The sequence below is a fragment of the Tachysurus fulvidraco genome, chromosome 16, assembly GCF_022655615.1.
Source record: "Tachysurus fulvidraco isolate hzauxx_2018 chromosome 16, HZAU_PFXX_2.0, whole genome shotgun sequence".
Lineage (NCBI taxonomy): Eukaryota > Metazoa > Chordata > Actinopteri > Siluriformes > Bagridae > Tachysurus > Tachysurus fulvidraco.
The window spans coordinates 9,933,220-9,957,319 of record NC_062533.1 but is presented as its reverse complement, the minus strand read 5'-3'; the positions used below and the strand labels follow the sequence as shown (position 1 = coordinate 9,957,319).

Genomic DNA, 24,100 nt, shown 5'->3' with positions numbered 1-24,100 from the left:
GCAGCAATATTGGGCCGCAGCATTCAAGTTGTTCTCACTGTATCATTGCACTCCAAAAAAAAAAGTTCTTGGAGTGAAGGGGTGCTGAAGTCTCAGGGTGCCTTAAAGTCTGTGATGCCTTCTGCCTCTTCAATTATTGTTGAAGAGTCTTCAGCTAGCTAAGTTTGATTCTTCTATAAAATCAATCTGTTTTTGTTGGTCCTCCAAGCTGGAGGTGTGCTCCTGATGTACGCAATCCAGATTCTTGTGTTGTGGTTCTTTTTACTTCCTAATGCTTCTTTATCTTCATCTTTTATATTTATTGTTGTTGTGAATATTTTCACTTTCCTGTGCCATATCCATATCATCCTTATCAATATCCATACATTATGTGCACACCGTGTTGCCATGAATGAAACAATAGTTATAAAAAAGGAAAGTTAAGATCAGGCAGTGCACCGCTTCAGGCTTCAGAAGAACTTAGGGATGATTCATTTGATTGACAGTTTCCAATTCAATAATAGTTAAAACATTTCCCAAACCTCAAACTATCAAATCAAATGCTTTGGTTAAAAATATTTTCTATAAAACATCTCTAAAATTACTTCTCATTTTTTGAGATACCATTCATTCATTCATTTTCTACCGCTTATCCGAACTTCTTGGTCACAGGGAGCCTGTGCCTATCTCAGGCGTCATCGAGCATCAAGGCAGGATACACCCTTGGACGGAGTGCCAACCCATCGCAGGGCACACACACTCTCATTCACTCACACACTATGGACAATTTTTCCAGAGATGCCAATCGTACTAAAAAGTCATACTTACATGTTCCTAACTCATCTTTCATATTTTCTGATTGTTATTTCTACATGTTTTTATATTCATGTTTTACATTTATTATTATTTATATTTTACACTTATATCTATTTACATAAATTTATTTATATTTACATATATAATACATTGTTTTATATTTATTTCAAGCACAAACTATTCTAGGAAATAATTTTGTGTTCTAATTAGAACATAGAACATACATATTATTCTCAAGGTATAAGGTAAAGTTGCTCACACACACGCACGCACGCACACAAACAGAATGTTTAGACTGCATCTGTCTGCAGCTGACACACTGTGATTATGATTAATTGTTACTAACTAAGGCCCAGAGGGCTCCATCACAAAAGACATCTGCCATTTGCACGCACACACACTCACACAGTGAAACTAAAAGAAAAACTGAGAATGAAATTTAATTAGCAGTAACTTAGAATAGTCTTTTTGTAAGACGCTGACAGCCTTTGCTCTTTTTGAAGATGATTGTAATTGTCATCAGTGAACTTTCCTTCAGCCACAATGGCTCTCTAACTCTTTCTAGTTGCCCATTTATGTGTAAAAAAGAATGTAGCAGGAGGCAGCAGTATCCTTTTTAGATCAGAGAGAAATAAATGGCTTCTGTAGGTCGGACTCTGTAGTCGTGATATTTTAAAAATGTACTATTTCTTCTGCTTGGTGTGGTGGTGGTACAGCAAGGATAGCATTGCCATCTCACACCTCCAGGTTTTAGTGGCCGTAGCTGGATCTGACTCGCAAGCATAATAATGTCTGATACACTTTGGTGTGATATTCTAGCATTCTCACTGAGATGTGGCCTTTTTCAATGTTGGGGAACTTTTTCCTAAGTTTACTTTGAGATCTTAAGTATCAAGTACTGCCATGTCTGCAAAGAGGATGTCTGTATCCCAAATGGTTTACAAACTGATGATGGTACATTAATGAAAGTGATTTTGTGCATGCTCTCGTGTGGTTTTAATGGGCACATGTTTGCCTCTGTTCTCCATGGTATGAACAACGAATGCAATTATTAGATTAGCTTAGATAAACAGCCTTTGCACTTGAATCTGTCTCTGAGGATGAAGGAGCTGAAGGCTGATGTGTCTCCATTGATTTTTCTGCTGGACTTCCTGGGTGATTACTTAACAATGTCTTCTCTCGCACTCTCTCTCTCTCTCTCTCTCTCTCTCTCTCTCTCTCTCTCTCTCTCTCTCTCTCTCTCTCTCTCTCTCTCTCTCTCTCTCTCTCTCTCTCTCTCTCTCTCTCTCTCTCTCTGTAATTAACAGCCCACAGGTGCTTCATTACAGTAGCGCCCAGTGATTTGAAGCATGAGGAAGATAAAAGCTGTGTCCAAAATGAAGGTCTACACACTTACACTATAAAATCTAGTATATGAATTTTAGAATGGTGTAACATCTCAAATTGTTTATTATTATTGTTTTATTATTATTGTTTTATTATTATTGTTTTATTATTGTCAATATTGTTTTCCAAAAAAAGTGATGTCGCTAGCAGAATACAGTCAAATAATATATTCAGAAAAATGTATAAAATAATTTTCTATTCAATTTTAACAAGTTCAGTCCAGTAGATTGTTGTCAAACATCTTGAAATCTTTTCCTCATCCGGCTATTGAGTACATGAAATGTCAAACATTAAATACCTGCTATGAACTGCCCTCATCATGTCATTCATGACATAAAGTCCATGTTTCTTCTTCTCATCCTAGCATTCTTTACCTAACCTTCATAGTAGTAATTTTGCTGTCAGTGTCATCAGCCAGCAGTTAACCATGTGTAGGGTTTGTCATGGGTAATGCTCTTTAAACATCAGGATAAAGTGACCTTTGCAGCTAATTTGCCATTAACATGATGCCAGGCTCCTCATTAACATCCATTAGAGCTCTGATATGGATTATGTGCATTTCTGCATCACTGCAGTCTGCTATACATGCTACAACATCGGTACTGAAACAATGGGTGAAGAATGGTTTAATAGTTTGATTAAGACAGTTTTAAAATTGCTCCTTTCTACATTGCCTTGTGTGTGTAAATAATAAATGAAAACCATTATAGGCCATCACTTTGCGATGACAAACACAGACACTGTCATTTATTACACACTTTCTTACCATGAAGCACACAAAACATTGTAGATCACTATATTCATTTGACTTTTTAAATAAACGTGTTAAATAAGAATACATTAAATAATAGAATACATTAAAAAAATGTATAATAAAGTTTAGTTTCATATTACATCCAACAGCAAAAGGTCCGGTGTGATATTAATACTTTCAGCTTTTTTAAACCACCCACTGAAGTGCATTTTATTGCATTTAGTCATCTGACATTGCAGTCAAAGCTCTATTTCAAACCATATCACAGTAGTTATTATTTTTTCATGATAAGTAGTGCTTTTCAGCTTGAACTGAGAATTCTGTTTAACTCATTTTATTGAGTTTTAGTTTTTATTTTTCCTTTTTGGAGACTGATTAAAAATGTACTGTATATCCATGGCTCACCTTTAGAGGGGAATATGAAAGATATAAACACACACGATTTGAAAACTGCATATACAGCACAGTATTAATGCCCATGGATATGAAATAGGAACTCCCAACAACAACTGTAGGTGTGGTGGTCAACTGTCCACTTACCTTAGCCCTTGACTTATGGTGTATTAATGACATGTGCTTGGACAGTAAATTGCGATATAAAAATATGCATTGAATTCTGATCTGTCAGTCACATATTGTGTATATACTCTATTCAGTGTTACATTTAAATAACATTAATAACATTTTTATGTTAATACAGTTCTGTAAAATGAATGTGCTACATTTACTCACCATCACTGAAATCATCTACAATAATACTGTTAAATTAGGCATGAAAGCACACACACACACACACACACACACACACACACACACACACACACACACACACACACACACACGCACGCACACAAACACACAATAGCGGTGTTTCAACTGTGAGCAAGTCTTTTGTGAACAAGTCTTTTTGAACAAGCAAATTGCTCTTGTTCACTTCCATGTATTGACTCACATCACACACACACACACACACACACACACACACACACACACACACACACACACACACACACACACACACACACACACACACACACACACACACACACACACACACACACACACACACACACACACACTAGCTTTTTGCTGCTTATTTTGCGGGAATGTCGTTGGCTGAAAATATTGAATGAAGATTACTTCTACTTTGATTACCCCTACTTTGAGCCTGAACAATAGTGATAGATCTGATGCAGAGATTTAAACTGGTGTGTTTAGTTTGTGAACCAAATGAACAAACTGCGTCAATTATCAAGAATCTACTGACTCACTGATGATGGCTTGGCTGATACATGCATGTTGTTCATTCAGTTCACCACCCTTGCATTTTAAAAGTGTGTAGCACTAAAACAAATCCTATGTGTTGTGCTGATCCAAGCATAATCGGCATAAACAATTGCTATTTTGTTTTACTATTGTACTATTGAAAACTACTTTGTAGTAATTTTTTTTATTCCAATCCTTATTTGTGAACAATCACTCAAAACTAACCTGCACTGGCCAAAATGCCTTTCCTGAAAATAAAGTAAATAATTTGACATGAAAATTTCAATAAATCATAATACTAAATACTTGATACTTAAAAATTTGGCATATTGAAATGAATGTATTGAGTAAATTAAACTTATCTTAATAACTTAATTATACCTTAAAAGTCACTTTCTGGCACCAACCTCTGGTGTAATGATGTAACTCATGGATAGAGTCACTGAACGATTCAGTAAACAAATCTTTGGGTGAACAAAATCAAAAGATTTGAGACATGAACTTTGAGAAATGACCATAACTAACACACATATACACAAGTAAATTTAAAATATATGTATTTTATAACTTACAAAAAAGGTAGTACAATGAGCTACGCATTAATTTTAATGTATTGCACCACTATTTGTTTTTTTGGTTAATTGTCCCTACTAAAATGACTTCTTATCTACACTGTGAAGAACATATATCTAGATGAAGAACATAGAGTCCTGATGAAAAACTGCACCTGCAATGCATTGAAGTGGAGAAAAGAAACTCTGGAAACTATATTAGTCTGGAGAAATCCCACCTAGTGCAGAGCATGTACTGTATGGAAAACCAAATGGTCCTCATAGACTACTTATCATAGTTATCAAGATAGAATGGGTAGCCAAACAGGTCTGTGTTGAAATTACTTGGTGATTTCAGCACCCATCAAGTTACACAATCAGTATAGCAGAGCACTCCAACCTTCTTCACAAAGGGCCGTTTAGGCTTCAGGTTTTTATTCCTTCAGGATTATTTTATAGTCTGTTCTTAAAAAAAATGGACTCATGTCTGGTTCCTGCTTGACTGGAAATAAAACCTAGACCAACACTAGCCATTGTTGTTAAAATTGGACACCCACACTATATAACCTCTTGATTTTAACCATTGTATAACAATTACGGTATTTATCAGACACCATTATCCATGTGACTTACAATTCATTTCAATTTATACAACTGAGTAATTAAGGGCTAGAGACCTAGCAGTGGCAGCTTGGTGGACATGGGATTTGAACTCAAGACCTTCCGATCAGTAGTTCAACGACATAACTTGGCATAACAATGACATAATTTGTTTAGCTAACAAACAATGTCTAAATTGTGAATGTAGACAGAGAATACAATTGTCACTTTTTTTTTAGAAGATATTTCACTGCATTATTTTAAGCAATAGGCAGCCAAACATCTTACTGGAAAGTCTCAGGTTTTACTGAAGACATGAAAGTCTAATGTTTTTTATATAATCTAAAGGCAGGTAGTGGCCATGCAATGCCAAATTTCCCAGGATGAATGGCAAGGTGATATGGCATAAGTTTCCAGTTGTGTACTTGTTTGATGGTCTGTAACGTCACAATTTTGTATTTATTTCTTTATTTGTTTTAGCACAAAACAAACAAACAAACAAACAAATAATCATCGTGGTGGGGAAAGTATGAAACAGACATTCAGACATTACACAGTTAAGTTTCATGGAGTTCTATTGACGCACGTTTTCGGCGTTTCTGACTGTTATGGCTTTCCACACGGATCCGCGCACTTTCCTGTCTCTCCAGTACGAGAAATAATCGGATTTACTTTTGTTTCAAGATATCACAGACTAGGTCGGTTTTCTTTTTCCCAAGAACCAGAAATTGGGCTCGTTGCAGTTATATTATGCATTTCTTTTGATACGGTTGTGACTAGAATTTGTTTGTGTATTTTTATTTTATTTTATTTATTTATTTTTAAATACATTTTCAGTATGCGTCCAGGAACTGGTGATGAAGGAAGCCTATGCAGATATGAAGGCATCGTTAGAGTCTAGTGCAAAATAATCGACTCGGTTCTTATAAAGTGGTCGGTCCGTGATTATCTGAGGTTTATTATAGAAGATGCCAGGGGTCCAGCACTGACAGACCCAGATCCGGTTTCGTCTCTCTCTCCCTCTCTCTCTTGCTCGCTTTCTCTCAGCCATTTTCGTCATGGATTGAATCTTCCGACTGGGAAAAGACGTGGAATAACATGCCGATGTTGATATTTATCAGAGGTGTTAAATAATTGTACCGGAGCGCACCGGCGGATCATCATGGCTCTGGGGGCAGATCAGAGGTAGGCTCATTTGGGTTGCTTGGATGAGACGAAAAGGCGACGGTCATGATTTATGGCCAGATCACTGTGGGGGGAAGAAAACAGCACAACACAACTGGAACTTTTCACCTGCAAAATGTGGATAGTTTACTGTCAGTGGTATGCTTTTGTATTCTGTGCAATAACTTCCTACACAGCTCAGATTTCACTATCATTGCAAGAATGGTTGTAGGCTTACACTCATTATACCATGCAGAAATAGTCAGTCTGGTTATTGTCTGTGCCCACATAGTGTAGGTTCTGATATACCACTTGTTTTTTTTCCTTTTTGAAATGTATACCTTTCTATTTTTCCACTCAGAGCTGATCTAACACCTTGAATTGCTTTCATTGCATATCTGAGTCAGGTACGATATATATTTCCTCTCTGCACTAAATCTGGGTTATGACAATGTTGTGTAGGTGGGAGGTGTATATCAGTCCCCATGTATCTTTATACTGTTATTCAGGCACAGACACAATGTCCAGCACAGAAAATTCTGGGTTATATGCAGCATGGTTGAGTGGCACGGCTGTATTGTGGACCAAAATTGACCTGACTGTAAACCGCTTCAATCAGCTCAAAAGTCAGAATAGTTTTAATACACAATACACCATCGCCATGCAGCAGTATTTGACCCAGAATCATCTGCTGTCTGCTCTGGATGGTAGACAAAAAACCTTCTTGGCTGTTCACAGTTCCATATAAAGGTGGGGTGAGCTATTTTAAAGCAGAAGCGGTTTTAGCAAAATTCTAGATACATTTCAGCAGCTTTAGTAAAATATCTCATCAAGATCTGAATGTGGTCTCTATGGTGCCTCAGACTCTGTAAACAGTAGGAAAAAACAAATGTGTACCACCAACATTCAACCAACCATTCAGGACAAGTAGGCATCTGTGTTTTCCTGCCAGTCATATTTTCTGTTAGTTCAACAAGCACGTCAGGGGTTCAAACTGAAGCTGTGCAAGTAAGTGACTTGGCAATGAACGCTGAAGGGAGGAGATTTAATTTGATTTGATTTCCAAACATCTAGCTTAATCTAACTAAAAAATGATCTTATTACACCCTTAAACAGTAATGCACTGACAAAACATATAGCAAGCCAGTACAGGACATTCGTTTGGTAGCATTTCTTCCATGTTTTAGGACAAGCTCTATTTAGCATTAATTTAATTTAACACATTTAATGTTTCAGTCACAAATGTAATAAATTAAATATTATTGCCAGTGTTCACTAGTTTTGCCATCCAGATGGATTAATGTTACAATGTTGGCTTGTGATTGACGTTGCCTCAGTGGGATCCCTGCTTCAGCTTTTAGAAACCCTTCATTCTGTTTATTAGCAGTGCCTAGATATATTTTTAGTAGCTTGCCAATTGCAATTCTGCTGTCTGTTTACAACAAAAAATTATGCATCATAGATTTTATTGTTTATGACTAAACTACCACAGGCAGAGTTTTTTTTTTTTGGCTGTTAGATATAGTTACCTTTTTGGATTATATTGCTACAGTTATTTACTGATATGTTAGTGCATGTCTACAATTAAACATCACTGTTTTTCTACAGCACTAAGTGGAAAGTGGTAAGCACTAGGATATCACTCTTTTGCTGTCTGGAATAACTGCTTGCCTGCTTTAGGAAATCCAGCTTAAAGGTCGACCTTTGGCCATATGGCACACTATACAGGTTTATCTTGCACCATAATGCTAAACAGTACAGTAGTAACAAGCACATGCAAATCGCAATGGTTCTAAAAAAAAAAAAAAATAGACTTGAGACTTGGAATATTTAACTGAATCAAAGACAGACTAATAATAAAGTATTTATAATTAAAGTTCTGTGTTCATGGCTAAAACATTGTAAGAAATCCCACAACTGCTAGAGAGATGCTGCTGGGTGCTTGTGCTGTTAGGATTCACTTAGCTTATCTTGCCTCACTTTTGGTTGAAAAGGCTATTACTATTATAATGCTGTTTAAACTGCTCTCACGGTTATCTGAAACTACTCTGCATAATGTATAAATAAAACCTCATTTCAAGCTCTTTTAGCAAAATCTCACCAGATTACAGCAAACAATCTTTTTTTTCTACTTGTTAACTTCCACACTGGCTGTTATTTTCAAAATGTTTTCTGCTTTAGAAATAGCATTATAGTTTAAGTTTATTATGCCTACACACCCCTGAACCCGAGTACATGTTTATCATGTTTTTATAATAAATATATTTAAATATATGTATCATGTACATTCAGACTGTGCTCAAGGTAAACTATATAAACCGCATTAATATTCTTAATTGGGATTCAAAGCGAGTAAGTGCAGGAAATTTAAATTGAGCTCAAAAGAGCAACACAACATGTTTAGCGATAGCCAGTGCTGCATATGAAGACTGGAGCAGAATTGTCAGATGAGTGTTTAATAGTGTAATTGCTGTTATCAGTGTGATTGGAGCCTTAATGTGCTAATCTTTTTCCTGTTTAACAAGGGTCAGATTAATTAGTTCATATGGTTAATTAGATGGGTTCGGAACACAAAATTCACTTGATGGGGCAAATATTGTTCCTTATAATTTTAGAATGGACTTTTTGGTATATTTGTTTTAATTTGGTGGTAAATATTATGCTTTTGTGAAACAGTTAGTCATGGCCAATGGTATTGTGTGTGTTATTCCACTTATAACACAGTGATTTGCCAGCAATGTTTCATTTATAAATAACACATTTTAATAGTTAATAGTTAATAGTTAATGATGTGGTATATTGGGAAGACAAGTTAGTTCCTTTTACCAATTACCTTATAAGTGAGCTTAGGTGGAGCATCCACCCTACAACTCTATATAAGCTGTTACTATAGAAATCACAATGCTTTAGATCAAGCACAATAATTATATTTCGTGTTCCACTCAGGAATATGGTCTGATCCATGCTGTTATTAAATAAAATAATGCACATCATCTGACCAATCAGATGAGAGAATTAAAACTCTCTGTGATAAACATATAGAAATATAGAATATACAAAGATAAATAAGCCTAATATATTAAAGTACCCTTTGTCAACAATAGTGAGCTTTATAAATCAATACTGTATGTAATTGAGGATCAGGATCTGTGTTGATGATGGTGGTGAAGAGCTCATTTTAACACACCAGTCTCGTATACAGTAGGTGCTCATGTGGGTAAATATGATGACTGCTTAGAATGTGATTTATCATTTTCACACTCACCAAATACCTCAGTGAGCCTTAGTGCTATGCGGATAGAGGCACTGACATCCTGGAAAAGAGTTTTCCCATTAGGTTATAAATGTTTCATCCCAGGATAAAGGTGATCCGTCAAAGTAACTTGGTATTGATTTGTAGTGGCCCTTTCCACTCAGCAAAATGCCTGCAAGAGACACCTATTTTCATTTACTTAGTCAGCCATCTGTATATTCTGATACATCAAAATGGCTGATATGACATGAATGTATTTCAGGGAGGCATGATTTATCCTGCTGTACATGAAAGGGCTCAGTGCTCAGGGTCATTTTAATAGGAATAAGTGAAGGTCACTGGTCTTGTAGTAGCGTTGATGGATTAAAAATTATATGGTAAAATATTAAGCAAAATGAGTGCTATAATAGGAAAAATAAAGAAAAAAATGGGAAAATAAAATTCTAGGTCTAAAGCAATGTTTTCTACTGGACCCAACTGTAGTGTGTCCAACCTTTTTAGACATCACAGGAAAGGGTTAGGCACAGAAAGTGTCATTTTTTTTTCAGTATTGTTATTTGCATATGTTTGAGATTCTAGCATTCTAGCTAGTATATGTCATTTCATTGAAAGCACAACGTATTTGTTATCTGCCAGTGTTCTGAAGTCTAAAATATTTAGATGAGATATAACAATCCAGGCATTTATCCGTACTCTTTTCTGACAGCATTCTGACAAATCTAGATATATGTTCGGTTGTTAACACTGACCTTAATAAAGAAGTATCATGTATAATCGCCATATTTGCACCCCTAGACTGAAGACACAAATGGCTTTTATTGTTTTGTTTACTGTATAAATGCTCGAGTATTCAGATTTCCATATAATGTCGGTATAATAATTTCAGCTCTGATCTGTTGCCTATAAACAATACATCATATGTCACTCAGATCTAGTTACTCCTTAAATCCTACTATGCTCACTTAGTGCTTTCCAACAGTCGGTGGACTTCTTGCTTTTCCTGACTTCTGGCTTCTGTTTATGTCTCTCATCTTTCTTTACTCCATCCCTGCTTGAGGCTATTGGCCCAAAGGCTTTTATATGACCACTGGGACGTGATGAAGGTCAGGGTTTTATTTCACTGAATTCCCAGGCCATATGTTAGGCTCCGGTCTCTGATTGTGCTAGAAATTATTCTGTGCAGCTTATACTGTAGAATCACCACCTCAAATCTTGTCACGTTTGCTGTTTGCATAATTAAACCCAATTCCCTCTCAATACTTTTTTCTTGCCGTGCATTTAATTGCTTCAATTTAGCAGCATATTAGAAAAGAGAACTGCTTTTTGACCACCAAGCAGGTATCCTCTTCTTTAAAAGAATAAACAAGTACTATTAAATCTATTCATTTTCTTAATAAATTTAATTAAAAATTTTTAGAGGGGTGGAGATGTTTAATGAATGTAGAATTTATTCGGTGATAAACAGGCCACAGGCTTAAGTAAGAAGGTGCTGAAGAAACACCACTTAAAGCTAGATAAACTTCCAAACTTAGATTTAGCACATGTTTGCATGTGTGAAAAGACATGTGTGGAAAGATGTATAAGCAATGAGCTACAGAGGACTGTGTCTCTCACATGACCAAATTAGCATGTGTTGTTTGTTTTGTGTGCTTGTCTTAATCCGTATGCACTTTGAGGAATGTCTTACCAGAGATGTGATATGCAGGATAATGCAAATAGATCAATTAATCATGACATTCAATTCTTGAAAATCAGTTGTTATTATTATTATTAAATGATTATCACTGAAAGGCATGCATTGAATTTGCACAAGCATTGTTTCGACCAATGAGGCCAATCGACCAATGAGCCCATAATCAAGACATATTTAAAGCTAATAAACAATTTTAAGTTTGAAAATAAATAAGGTTCACTTTTATATTTGAAAAACATAAATAACAGTTTTTAATATATTTATTTGTTTATCTTCACCTAGCTTTATTTGACACCCAGATTCTGCTAATAATTAACCTGCTAGATGTCCATTCTTGGCATTATTAGTCAAAATAAAAAATGTCTGTCTCCCAAATGGAAGTTGCCCAGAGGAAAGGACAACTGTATGCTTCTTCTGGGAAATAAGACAGAATCTTAATTTGCTCCCAGCAAGTGGCTGTGCCTAAAGAATGCAATATTAGAAGATGCTATGTACTCAATCATGGCAAAATGTATGACAAGTGTATTGGGCAGAAAAAGAGAGAACAGGTAAAGCAGCTCTAAAAGCCAAGTCAGGTTTCAGTAATAGAGAGGGTTTGAATGATTCTAGAGGTTTCAGCAGTTTATTTGTATTGTGTTTATTGGTAAAAGGTATACAATTAAACAGATATTTTTAATGACAAGTGTTCAAATGAATTTATGTGGCCCCTTTGTTGTGCATTTTTACCAATTTGGCTTCCAACCCTAATTGTGTCTGTGACCCCTCCTTTAACACAGTTGACAGCACCCAGTTGTGTAATTGAGCTGATGAGCTGAATCAAATGTGTTGAAGCAGGAAACACACTACAGTGTGCAGAGCCAAGGAAATATAGCCACTTACAGCTTTAAAGGAAAATTCTGGCGAAGAGGTGTCCAGACTTATCCAACGTGGCTACCTTTTTTTCTGTCCAAGCAGAAGCCACAGTACAGCTCATCAGCTTTTTGAAGACCGAGACTAATTGATTAAATATGTTCAGTCAGGTTCGGCAGCCACATCAGCTTTCTGCTAATGAGACTGGACAGCTTTGTTTTAGGCCATCCAATGTTTGTTGTATTCACAAATCACCATTTCTTAAAACAAACTAAACATAATCGCAAAATATTGTTGTGATATAGTTGAAATTATAACTTTTTTATTGAAACTTTAGGGTCTTTTGCACAAACTGAACACTTTCACACTCTCTATAAATTTATTTTACATAGAAACCTGAAGATTTTAGCTTCTTAAATTGGGTATCTGTATCAATGGCAACTTTGCTATCAGCTGGTTTATTTCAAGATGATAAACAAGAGTCTGTGGATTTACAGCAGCAAATAAGATACTAAAAATTAATTAAACACTAAAGATAATTAATCACTAATTATTTGCTTATGGAAAACACAGCAGATGAAAGCAAGAATATGCACTGTGTGATTTTCTGTTAAAAGTTTAATTAATTCATATTAACATAAATATAAATATAACAAAAATATTTGCACCAATTTTTAAAAGATCTTTTATAAGAAACCTCTTATTTGGATGTTTGTTCAGACTCTTGGCTAAAGCTGGCTTTACTTTGCATAGTATACACAATGACACAACATGAAGGATAATCTTTACCTGGGCACGGTCAGAAAATTTTGATTAAAATCTCAGTGTGTGAGCTATGCTACGCTACCTGTCTAAAAGCTACCAATAGGAGCACGGCATATGATTACACAAATCTCACAGGGTGGCTACAAATACGCTAGTGGCAATGGTAATACATAAACAAATTCTATAGGATTTAAAAGAAACTCTATCTCTGTAATGTCTCGTCACCCTTATACCACAACAGGACTAAAAAAAACGTGACAGGGGAAGAAACAAAGAATAAATTCCTGCTTCTAGTTTGTAGATAATTAGCATGCAGGCATTCATCATGTTCATCACGTTTATTTACTATGGTGACACAGTGAAACAATTGCATGCTTCCAGATGAGGAGCAACACACCTGTGCTGCATCCAACAGGGCAGAACATAGTAACTGTCTTCATCGTGTAATCTGACATGAACAACATATTATATGTTGTAGAATTCTGTGAGTCAAACAGTGTAAATCTACCTTGAAGTTCTCTAAATTGAGCTCAGGTACATCCTGTTTGCTTCAATTACCTTGCAATGTCTCTAGAACTTGACTGGAGTCCACCTGTGGCAAATTCATTTGATTGGACATGATTGAGAAAAGCACACACTTGTGGGTCCAACAATTCACAGTGCACATAAGACCAAAAATTAAGCCATGAAGTCCAGTGAGCTCTCTGCACAACACTGTACCGATTTAGTCATTTCTTTGCTTCTGGCTGGTTTTGCATTTTCGTTTAAGCTGCGTATTATTAAAGGCAATATATTTCACTCTGTCCTCTCTTTTTTAGGGTAAGGTTGCCTTGGGCTAGAAAATGAGCTATAGAATAACAAGCTGTGGGATTCAGGTAAGGTGCTATTTTATTTACATGTCATGTTGTGTTTTGATCTGTGTTGAATTAAACGCATATCAGTTGTTAAATACATGGTACAGTGATTTAGTCACCAATAACTTAATAACTAGTAGTAATTATTAACTATTAATAATAAAAAAAACTTTTAGTTAAAAATATGCTAAATTGTATGAAAAGAAATTATAAAGAGTTATCACTGTGTTGCTGTCTTTTTACCTTAACATATCTTGCCTAGACTAACTCATTTATAGAATTCTAATTTAAGGACCAGCACTTTACCACTAAAGTTTAGATAGATTGTATATTTGTGTCATTTCTGAGTGGTTTGTGTTTTGTATGAAAAGTCTGTACTATTTGATATTTTTAGTTGCTTTATTAAATGGTGGATCTGCTTTAGTATTATCTGTATTATTATATATATTCTTTCTTTTTTTTTTCCTTTTTTTTCTGAGAGTTTTTAATGGACAGCAAGAGTGAGGATGAAGATACTTAACTAACGTGCAACACAATACATAAAGTGCACAATAAACTCACACAATAACACAAAAATGAAAAAATGCATATAGATACACAGAAATCTCCCAGTTATTTACAGTCTGAGTTTGAGAATTGTGTGTGATATGAAGTGGTGGATCTGCTTTAGTATTGAATTTAAGGAGAAATCCTGACCAATCCTGATGGGTTATTAAATAATATAGTTATATGGTAAATAATTGAAATGAACAACACATCAAGTAATTACTGAATATACCATTAACAATCTGTCTAATTACTCATTCAAGCTAATTACACAGATTAATTAGATTTTCCCTAATAAATGTAGCAGTCAGTGTGTGTAAACATATTCATCTATATTTATATAGAGATTAACAATTTAACTTAGCTTATCATTTAATTACACATATATTCCTTATATTCTTCAACCATTACTCAGAAGAAGGTTATTTTGAAAGATTTCATTAAACATTTTTCATTAAACACCATTTTTTCATTACGAAATATCCACATTTAGCAATAATATAATATTTTTAATTCAACAAGAATATTAAAATAAATATATAAGATTCATTTCTAACCATTTCTGAAAAATAAATCACAGATTGTGGGCTATTTAAGAAGACTTCAGAGAATTGACTTTATTAATTCCCATCGGGGAAAGTTTGGTGTCACAAGAGCAACGAGTAGCACGACGACCTAACAAGAACAGCACAACACTTAATGTGCACAATAAATTCACAAAATACCACAAATAAGAAAGACCTGATGGACATGGACACTTTGTAAGTTATTTACAGACATAGACTGAGATTTCTGTACAGATTAACTGTATGGAAAATATTTGCCAGGTTTAAAACTGTATGTTAGCCATAAGAAGTGAAGTGTGGTGAGCAGTCGTAATAGTGCTTGTATAAAAATATACAGTGGTCATAATTACTGTGGCAGTGTATGTACGAATGAGCAGTCTGACTATATAATAGTGTGTTGTGCAGTGTGCAGTATGCAGTGTAGTAGTTGGTTTGGAAAATCGGTACTTACATTTGTAAAATTCAACTGTAAAATTTTCTATGTTGTCTTGTCCATCAGTGTCATCAGCCGTTTTTCCGTGTTTTCTTATCCAGCATGAGCATGTTTTAGCGTTGCCACTCTTTAGCGATGTAACCGAAGCTCATGATGTTCAACATTCCACACTTTATTTTCCAGGCTGAATAAGCGCATCATCTTGGTAATTTATGTGTAATACTACTTGTTGGAATTTTCAGTGTGAACTCACTTCTCACAGCAAATTCTGGCTTTTGGATTTTTCCAACTACATTTGAGTGTACAAGCGTGACCATCAAATATACAAAGTTATTTTAAGTCTTTTGTGGGAGCTCAGCTCTTTTCAGCAGTTAAATATAAACTCATGTGGCATTATAATTCTACAAACATATAGATTTAACTCTTAATTAGAGCTAATTTAAATAATAACATTTTAAAAAATCTAAAACACTAAAATTGGTGAAAATAAGGTGAAGATAATTACAAAAAAACACAAATACATTTACAGCATTTTCGCCATCATCCAGAGTGACTTACATTCATACAATTGACAAATTGAGGGTTGAGGGCCTTGCTTAGGGGCCCAGGAGAGGCAGCTTTGTCGATCTGGGATTTAAACTCACAACCTTATGATTAGTATGATTAGTTTGAAGCCTTAACCAGTAAGCTACTACATACAAACATGATCAGTAATCTCTGAAAATCCCTCAAACATAAAAAATAATAGATTTATGAAGGAAAATGGTACTTTTACCTTCCTCAAAACGGAATTCAAGGTAATGCAGCAAGGTGCAGTAAAGATCTAGTCTAAACCACACCACTTTAGAGTACAACACCAGCTGAAGTCTAAGTTAAAAAAGAAACTCCCAAAATCTATCTCTGATCCAAGTTTATTGTTCAGAATTTTTAACTGTGTACCAAGAAAGTGGCATAAAGCAGGGCATACATATGTGTTTTGGGGCACAATTTATCTTGGAATTTTGCCATAGATTGCGTATGTATGTAAAGCAATATAAGAAAGTCCAGATGAAAGCATGTTGATATAAATCTACAGTAACCTCCATTTACTCTAGCAAGCAGCAAAAGGACAGATGACGTTAGCAAATTAATTCTTAATATTGTCAATTATATAGTAATTATTTGTGATGTGGTGCAAAAATATATGCCGATATATTTTTGAATTTGCTTTGCCAAGGTTGGAGTGGAAGAACTCAGTATCCTACACAGAGCTCACTAACCTCAACCCCATTGAACATCTTTGGGGTGAATTGAAATTTTGACTGTACCACAAGATCTCATTGAACATCAGTACCCAATCTCCCAAAAGTTCCTGTGGCTGAATGAGGAGAATTCTCACAGGCACAAACTCTACAGGGAAGCCTTTCTCAGAGGAGTGGAGCTTATTATAACTGCAAAGGGAAACTAAATCTAAATTGGGATGTCCAGAAACCATGAGCATGGTCGTCAGGTTGTTCCTGAACTTTAAGCTATATGGTGAATTTTTTTTTCAGGAAGCCAGAAGAAGTCTGAAATAAAAAAAACAAGCGACCAAACAAACATCAGCAAGATGGTGCCTTGTAACCTGAATGCAGATGAGAGAATGAAAAAGTGAGAAGATGGATGAAGTGTGAAAGAGAGAACAAGAGAGTTTAGCAATAAAAAACAAAAAAGGCTGAGGGTGTGAAAGTGATTTCAAGTTTCCTAAGATTCTCATTAGCGGGTCTGCTGTAGAGGCAGTGGGTATCAGATGATGTCGGCATGCCACAAATGGCCCATGCCGTGCCAATTACAAATTTTTGGCTCACTCTATTTGTTCACTTCATCACTCTTTGTCTCCTTCTGAGATCTGAAAAGAGAGTTTTGCATCCTGTCTGTTCCAAATTACTTAATCCAAGTTCCTAGCCATGTTGTGCCCAGTTGTCTCAGGAATTGTATTCTCGTAAAAATACAACCGTAGCATTTAAATAAAAATCCCCCTGTCTGTTCTGAACTTGGTGATCACTATTAGGAAGAAATTAAATAAGACAAGGGAATTGGACAGTTTTGATATTTATCAAATGAATCACCATCATTATAAAGCAGCAGTATCTTTATAGCAGGTAAAATTAATTACATAATGGAGCAGAATACATAAAAAAGAATATATCATAAATACGACTAAATTGTCAGTATAGATCAGCCGTTTATATGAAGATGGTCATAAACATTGCACTAAAACTGAAGGATTGTATATTACTGTGTCATTTGTCATACTATGATAGTTTTATTTCAGTACTGAAAAAGAATCATGTACCAAATAACAGAAAATAGTATAAATAGTATTTCAGGACTGGTATAAAGGATATTTGCTATTCTTGCTGTACATCTATAGAGCATTTTGTTACTTTATTGGTTGGATGTTATTGCAGGGGTCTTCAATCTTATACACAAAGGGCCAGTGTGGCTGCAGGTGTTAATTCCAACCAAGCAGGAGCCATGCCAGTTTCCACTTGTTTAATCAGTCTGTCTTGGTTTACAACAGCCACACCATTCCTTCACAGATAAGATTACAGAGCACTGTGTTATTACATAATCACAGACATTATATAGGATTTATATCATCGAAACACAAAAAAAACAAGCTTAATATATTTTTTCCATATCTGTCAGGACTTTTTGCTTGGACATTCTCTGCCAGAGCATTAGGGGGCATTCCAGCAGTGTGTTTTGTGTCACGTGTCTTGTCAGCAGTTGCAATGGACTCATTATTATTTCTATTTGTTTCCCCCACGTTGTGTGTAGCTTCGCTTTTGTGTGTCGGTTTTTGTATAATTTTTTGCCATTTTTTGTGCTTGTGAATTTATGTCCCCTGTCTGATTCTTTTGTTAATAAATTTTTTTTAACTTGTTATCCCTCCGGTCTGCTTTTATCCCCGCCTCCCCTGACAGAAGCAAAAGTCCTGACAATATCTGTATAATGCTGAAACTTCCCCTTCTGTAAAGTAATTTTATGGAAACTGTTATAGCCCAGTTTGGATTACTTTTTTCTTTCCGTGACATCACAGAATGGTAAGCCCTAATCAGTAACTTTATAGAAGGTTGAACCCGTCCATTCACTTTACAGCAGATTAACCCCGTCCACTCACTTTACAGCAGATTAACCTCGTCCACTCACTTTACAGCAGATTAACCTCGTCCACTCACTTTACAGCAGATTAACCTCGTCCACTCACTTTACAGCAGGTTAACCCCGTCCACTCACTTTACAGCAGGTTAACCCCGTCCACTCACTTTACAGCAGGTTAACTCTGTCCACTCACTTTACAGCAGGTTAACCCCGTCCACTCACTTTACAGCAGGTTAACCCCGTCCACTCACTTTACAGAAGGTTAACCCCGTCCACTCACTTTACAGCAGGTTAACCCCGTCCACTCACTTTACAGCAGGTTAACCCCGTCCACTCACTTTACAGCAGGTTAACTCTGTCCACTCACTTTACAGCAGGTTAACCCCGTCCACTCACTTTACAGCAGGTTAACTCTGTCCACTCACTTTACAGCAGGTTAACCCCGTCCACTCACTTTACAGCAGGTTAACTCTGTCCACTCACTTTACAGCAGATTAACCCCATCCAACTCACTTTACTGTTTGGTAACGGTTTCCCTGTGCATGTTATACAGTAATAGGCATTATTCATTATGCTACATCAAAAGCTACAGTACTGTAGAAGGCCGGGGCAATATTGGACTTGACAGCAGATCAACAACCAGTAAATAGCATTATTTCATTCTAATATTTTATATACCCAGAACAATTCAGTATGAACACTGAATGTGGGGCAGATTATAATAATACATTTAAAAAAATGCTTTCAATATGCTAATCAGTGTGCCAATTTTTTACTCCAAGGAATTTTTTCCTCCATCATTTCACCACCGTCTCCTAAACAGTTCTGCAGGTGTTTGGAGTAGGGTATGTGCATGTCTATAGTAAAACCATCCAATCAGAACAGAGGCCATGTAAATAATCAAAAACAAAAACAGCCTGAGGGATAAAGGCAAGTTTTTTTTTTTGTGCAGAAATCCAGACAAATAGTATGTGGAATTCAAAAAAGTGAACGATTTGATATCTATAAAAACAGCACTTTTGTGGTGACAGAAATTCTCAAGTATTAGTTCAGCCAGATGCTTTTATTAGAAAGCATGGGAAGGGAATGTTGCCACCCCCAGTCTGAGGTTCTTTGTCAATTTTATCATTGATATAATCCAATTGCTCTTATATTTCATTGACACACTATTTAGTGGTGCAGGAGTTGTGCCAAGTGTCACTGAAACCAGGCAAATATGAACAACAGCCAACTATCCAATAAAATAAATAAAATAAAATATTGTTGTCGGTAAATTAGACTCCAATCAAGAAACTAATACAGCCTGCACTTAATGCATGGACCCACAAGAGAGGAAAAACATAGGAAGATGAAACAAAATAAGAGATTTTCAAAATTCTCTAATATAAATAAAATAAATATGAAATATAAATTCTATTCTATATATATAGTTAGACCATATTTCCCACAGATTGTAGATGGATGTAGATTATAGAGTATGTACTGTAGACTTGGGCTAAGGAATAGGTTTGGTTTGAACATTAGGGGATTGAAGTATGAATTAGTATGCTTTCTGATATATTTTAAATTAAGTTAAAAAAAATGCATATTGGGGGAAAACAGCTTTGTTATATATTTAATATCTTTAATCATTTCTCAGAAATCTGTCTAATCTATGTATCAATCATCCACAAAGCAATTATGATCCAAGGATTGTTTCATTAAAACAAATTACATAGGCTATAACAACCGTCTCAAATTAATGCACACTGTAACTAATTAAAACTTATACACATCATTTATCGTGAGATTTTAATGTTCCACTGTAGTGCAGACAAGCGGAAACCAATTTTATGCAAGTGAAACGTACATTTTTCCCTGTACCGTTAATGAAATACGGTAGAAAAAAAACTGGAAACTGAGTAAAAAGTATGAAAGCAATATGATAAATATGAAAAATAAAATTCATATAAATTAAAAATAAAAGAAGTTTTAAGTAACTTGTTGTATAGATAGTTATTGTTAAATTGCAATGAATTAGCTACTGTAGCTTGCTTCAATGTATATGGAATGGTGTTACAGTAGTTAGATTGCAACATACTGTATTATCCTCTTACAGAGTACTTTTTTTTCAACTCTCCCTCTTTGATCAGCAAATGCAAAATAGTCTCTTCATCCTACCACAGCTACCTTTAAAGCTACCTGTGCTCTCTCAGCCAAAGGACAGTAATCAAGTGCTGTAAGGCAATAATTAGCCATTACCAACCTGTGCAGTGGAAGGTGGCTTTAAGTAAATGTATCTGATTTACTATGAAAAAAACTTTAGAATTAGTTTAGAATCATCAATAATGTTACAAGATAAATGGCTTCTACATATGTTTCAGTTTGCAAGGGGCATTTGTTAGGGTTACCACCACCCATACAGTATATCCATAGAAACTGCACCTAGACTAGATTTGTGCTTTATAGACGTTATATACTGTATAACTTGCGTAACTCACCTGTCTTGACTCTTGGTACTGGCAATACCATCTAAATATGTTTGTTATTATTTCATCTTTATTTACAATTCAATGTGACATTCTATTAATATTTGCATTAGAATTGTTATTAGCATAGTGACTTTCCATGTTATTGTTTAAGCTTAATTAAAATTCATTACTTGGGCATATGACTGATCCACATGACTTCAAATATTTGTCTGAAGATTTTTTTAGGTGTGCTCATGGTCAATATACAATATTATACAGACTGTCACCAAGTAATCACTGGCAACCAGAATGCAAATGAGGTTTATTCATTGGCCAAATTTTGCCTTTTAATTTTAACATGGGCTGTGGGCTACGAGAAAGCATGTTATTACAATATGCTGAATAAATTCAGACTAGCAACTGTGTTCCAGTTGATTTCTTTGTTGGTCATGTGCTACAGCCTGCGTGTCCACAATATGACTGGAGTGGAGCTGCGCAGTACACAAACAATCTGTTAACACAACACAGTTTACTATCTTACGAGTTTTACAATGTACACGTATTGCATGTTACCTTTGAATCTCACCGGGTAATTAAAATCCAAACATTAACGAAAATAAATAAATAAATCTTTACCAATTCTATATGGTACAGTACTAATGCTGGAAGTCCTGGTACTGCAATGTCGTCATACCTCTAGCTTCTCCGCTCTACCACGCACTTCCTTGACTACAAACTGTTGCCAAATAAGAAAGCATGGCACCGTGTGTGTTTTTGGTTTGGATAAATAAATATGTGATGGGGGGCACGGTGGCTTAGTGGTTACCACGCTTGCCTCACACCTCCAGGGTTGGGGGTTCGATTCCCGCCTCCACCATGTGTGTGTGGAGTTTGCATGTTCTCCCCGTGCCTCAGGGGTTTTCTCCAGGTACTCCGGTTTCCTCCCCTGGTCCAAAGACATGCATGGTAGGTTGATTGGCATCTCTGGAAAATTGTCCGTAGTGTGTGTGTGTGTGAGTGAATGAGAGTGTGTGTGTGCCCTGTGATGGGTTGGCACTCCGTCCAGGGTGTATCCTGCCTTGATGCCCGATGACGCCTGAGATAGGTACAGGCTCCCTGTGATCCGAGAAGTTCGATAAGCGGTAGAAAATGAATGAAATGAATGAATGAAATATTTGATAAGACAGAATTTTCTTGTGCGATCATCAGTATAATATTATCACACTCAACATGGCATCTGTATTGAGGCATAAATTCTGTTGCTGTGAAGGCAAAAAAAAAAGGATATTTTATGTTTACTGTTTTTGTGCTCGAGAGAAAAGAGCATGTTGGTGATGCGTTAATCTAGAGTGTTGTGAAATTCATCAAGAATCATTTGCATCTTAGTGATGCGGTATTATTAAATGCTTGTTTGTTTGTGGTCTTCAGGCTCCTGTTGCTTTCACAGTTCAGCACAAATTTAAGTGGAACTGTCACTCAGGGCTTATAGAAAATTTTATTTTGTGAGACTTGAGTCTGCTCTCCTTGTCTGAGCTCTTTCCTAAGACAACCTGATCCACTCTACACATAACAGTTCAAATAAAACCAGTATTTAACTGGAGGGCTCTAGAAACCATGCACAATTTAATCTATTATTCATCGTCTGTAATAAAAAGTGCGTCAGCCAATCACATACTGATGGTGTGACTTTAACACACACTCACTCTGTCATTGTTTATTCCAAACTATCTGTGACGGTTCCTGTTTATCACACCATCTTATTATTCCACAATACAACGTCATGTCTGGGGTTTTTTTATTTGTGGTGTTTTCACTACACATCCTTTTAGAATTTTCATGTAGAAAATGATTTAATAAAATGTGTCCTAACTAGAGGGCTTCAATCACCAGACGCTGTTTAATCAATTATTCATCACTGCAGGTGCGGAGAGGCTGTGTTTAGTCACACAGTTAGCAAATTGGATGTTTCATTAGACTGGGTAGTGCAGAGTGTCGGTTTCGTCTTATGTGAATCAATTTGATTTGGTTTCCCAGTTGGAATAGGGCAAATTAGTTCATCAACCAGGACACATCTGCTTCTTTAGGGTTGCATTAGAGCTACAAGGCTAATGTTGCTAAGAATTAATGAAAGCCCACTGACCCAAATAGCTTCTTATAAATTCATTGATCTATATCAAATTAATTACCATGTTGCTTTAAGCTTCAGTTATGTCACACACTCACTCAGATGTGTTTTAGGATAATGTGGTATCCGTATTATTGCACTTCACCATGCACTTCCAAAAGGCCAAGTTTTATTGACTAGTTTGATTTTATATGCTTACATGGCTACAAAACCACCTGCATCCCAAATGACATAATACACATTATGTACTCACACTCTGCACTCTACTCTATTGTGTATGAATTTAAGATGGGTGATATCGTCAGAAATGTTTTTTACTAAGTGGATGTGTTCACCGATTCACATTGATGATGATAGACTTAGCAGAGAAAATTATTTTTAAAATAAATTATACAACAAAAGACATTTTAAATTAAGATGTTTTGTTCAGTGTTACGTGTCCTATTTTCTCCTCCAGCATCAGTGCCTGGTAGCTCTGTGCTGAATCCACTATGTAAGCAAAGTTGTGAGTGTTGAGTGAAAGAAGTGTCCAAGATTGCGGTTAATTTTTTCATTGCATAATCCAGTCTGTCAAGTGCTTCAAGAGCACTTCTTCCTGTTGAAATTTTCAGCATGAACACATTGCTTATAATATTTATACTAGAAAATGGTGTAAAAAAATAGTGAACATGTATGTGATTTGGGACAGACCAAATGAAAATGAGTGTTAAAGTGGCAGCCATTTCGGACAACTGGAATGATTATTATTATTATTATTATTATTTTTTAAATTCAGGTTGATGTATAGGCCCCGCCTTCACAATTCTGAAGATGAAAGTTGTAAGTAATTGAAAAATGATCATTTATATCTATTTCACATGTCCAAATTTAGAATCAGATTGCTTTTTTTTTTTTCAAGTTTACTAAGTTAATCCATTTCATTAG

General features: G+C 35.7%; 1 protein-coding gene across 6 annotated transcripts in view; it reads left to right on the top strand.

Moving 5' to 3' along the window:
- The first annotated feature begins 5,996 nt into the window (after positions 1-5,996).
- The window catches only part of lrfn2b (leucine rich repeat and fibronectin type III domain containing 2b), a 106,393-nt gene continuing 88,289 nt past the window's right edge, over positions 5,997-24,100 (top strand). For 3 of the 6 annotated variants that reach the window (XM_047801983.1, XM_027133236.2, XM_047801984.1), the window contains exons 1-2: positions 5,997-6,537; positions 13,895-13,951. In XM_047801983.1, the coding sequence (XP_047657939.1) occupies positions 13,919-13,951 (33 nt within the window). In that variant the 5' untranslated portion in view covers positions 5,997-6,537; positions 13,895-13,918. Of the gene's footprint in view, positions 6,538-13,701; positions 13,793-13,894; positions 13,952-24,100 lie in introns of those variants that run through there. The other 3 variants (XM_047801985.1, XM_047801987.1, XM_047801986.1) reach the window with 3 other exon arrangements.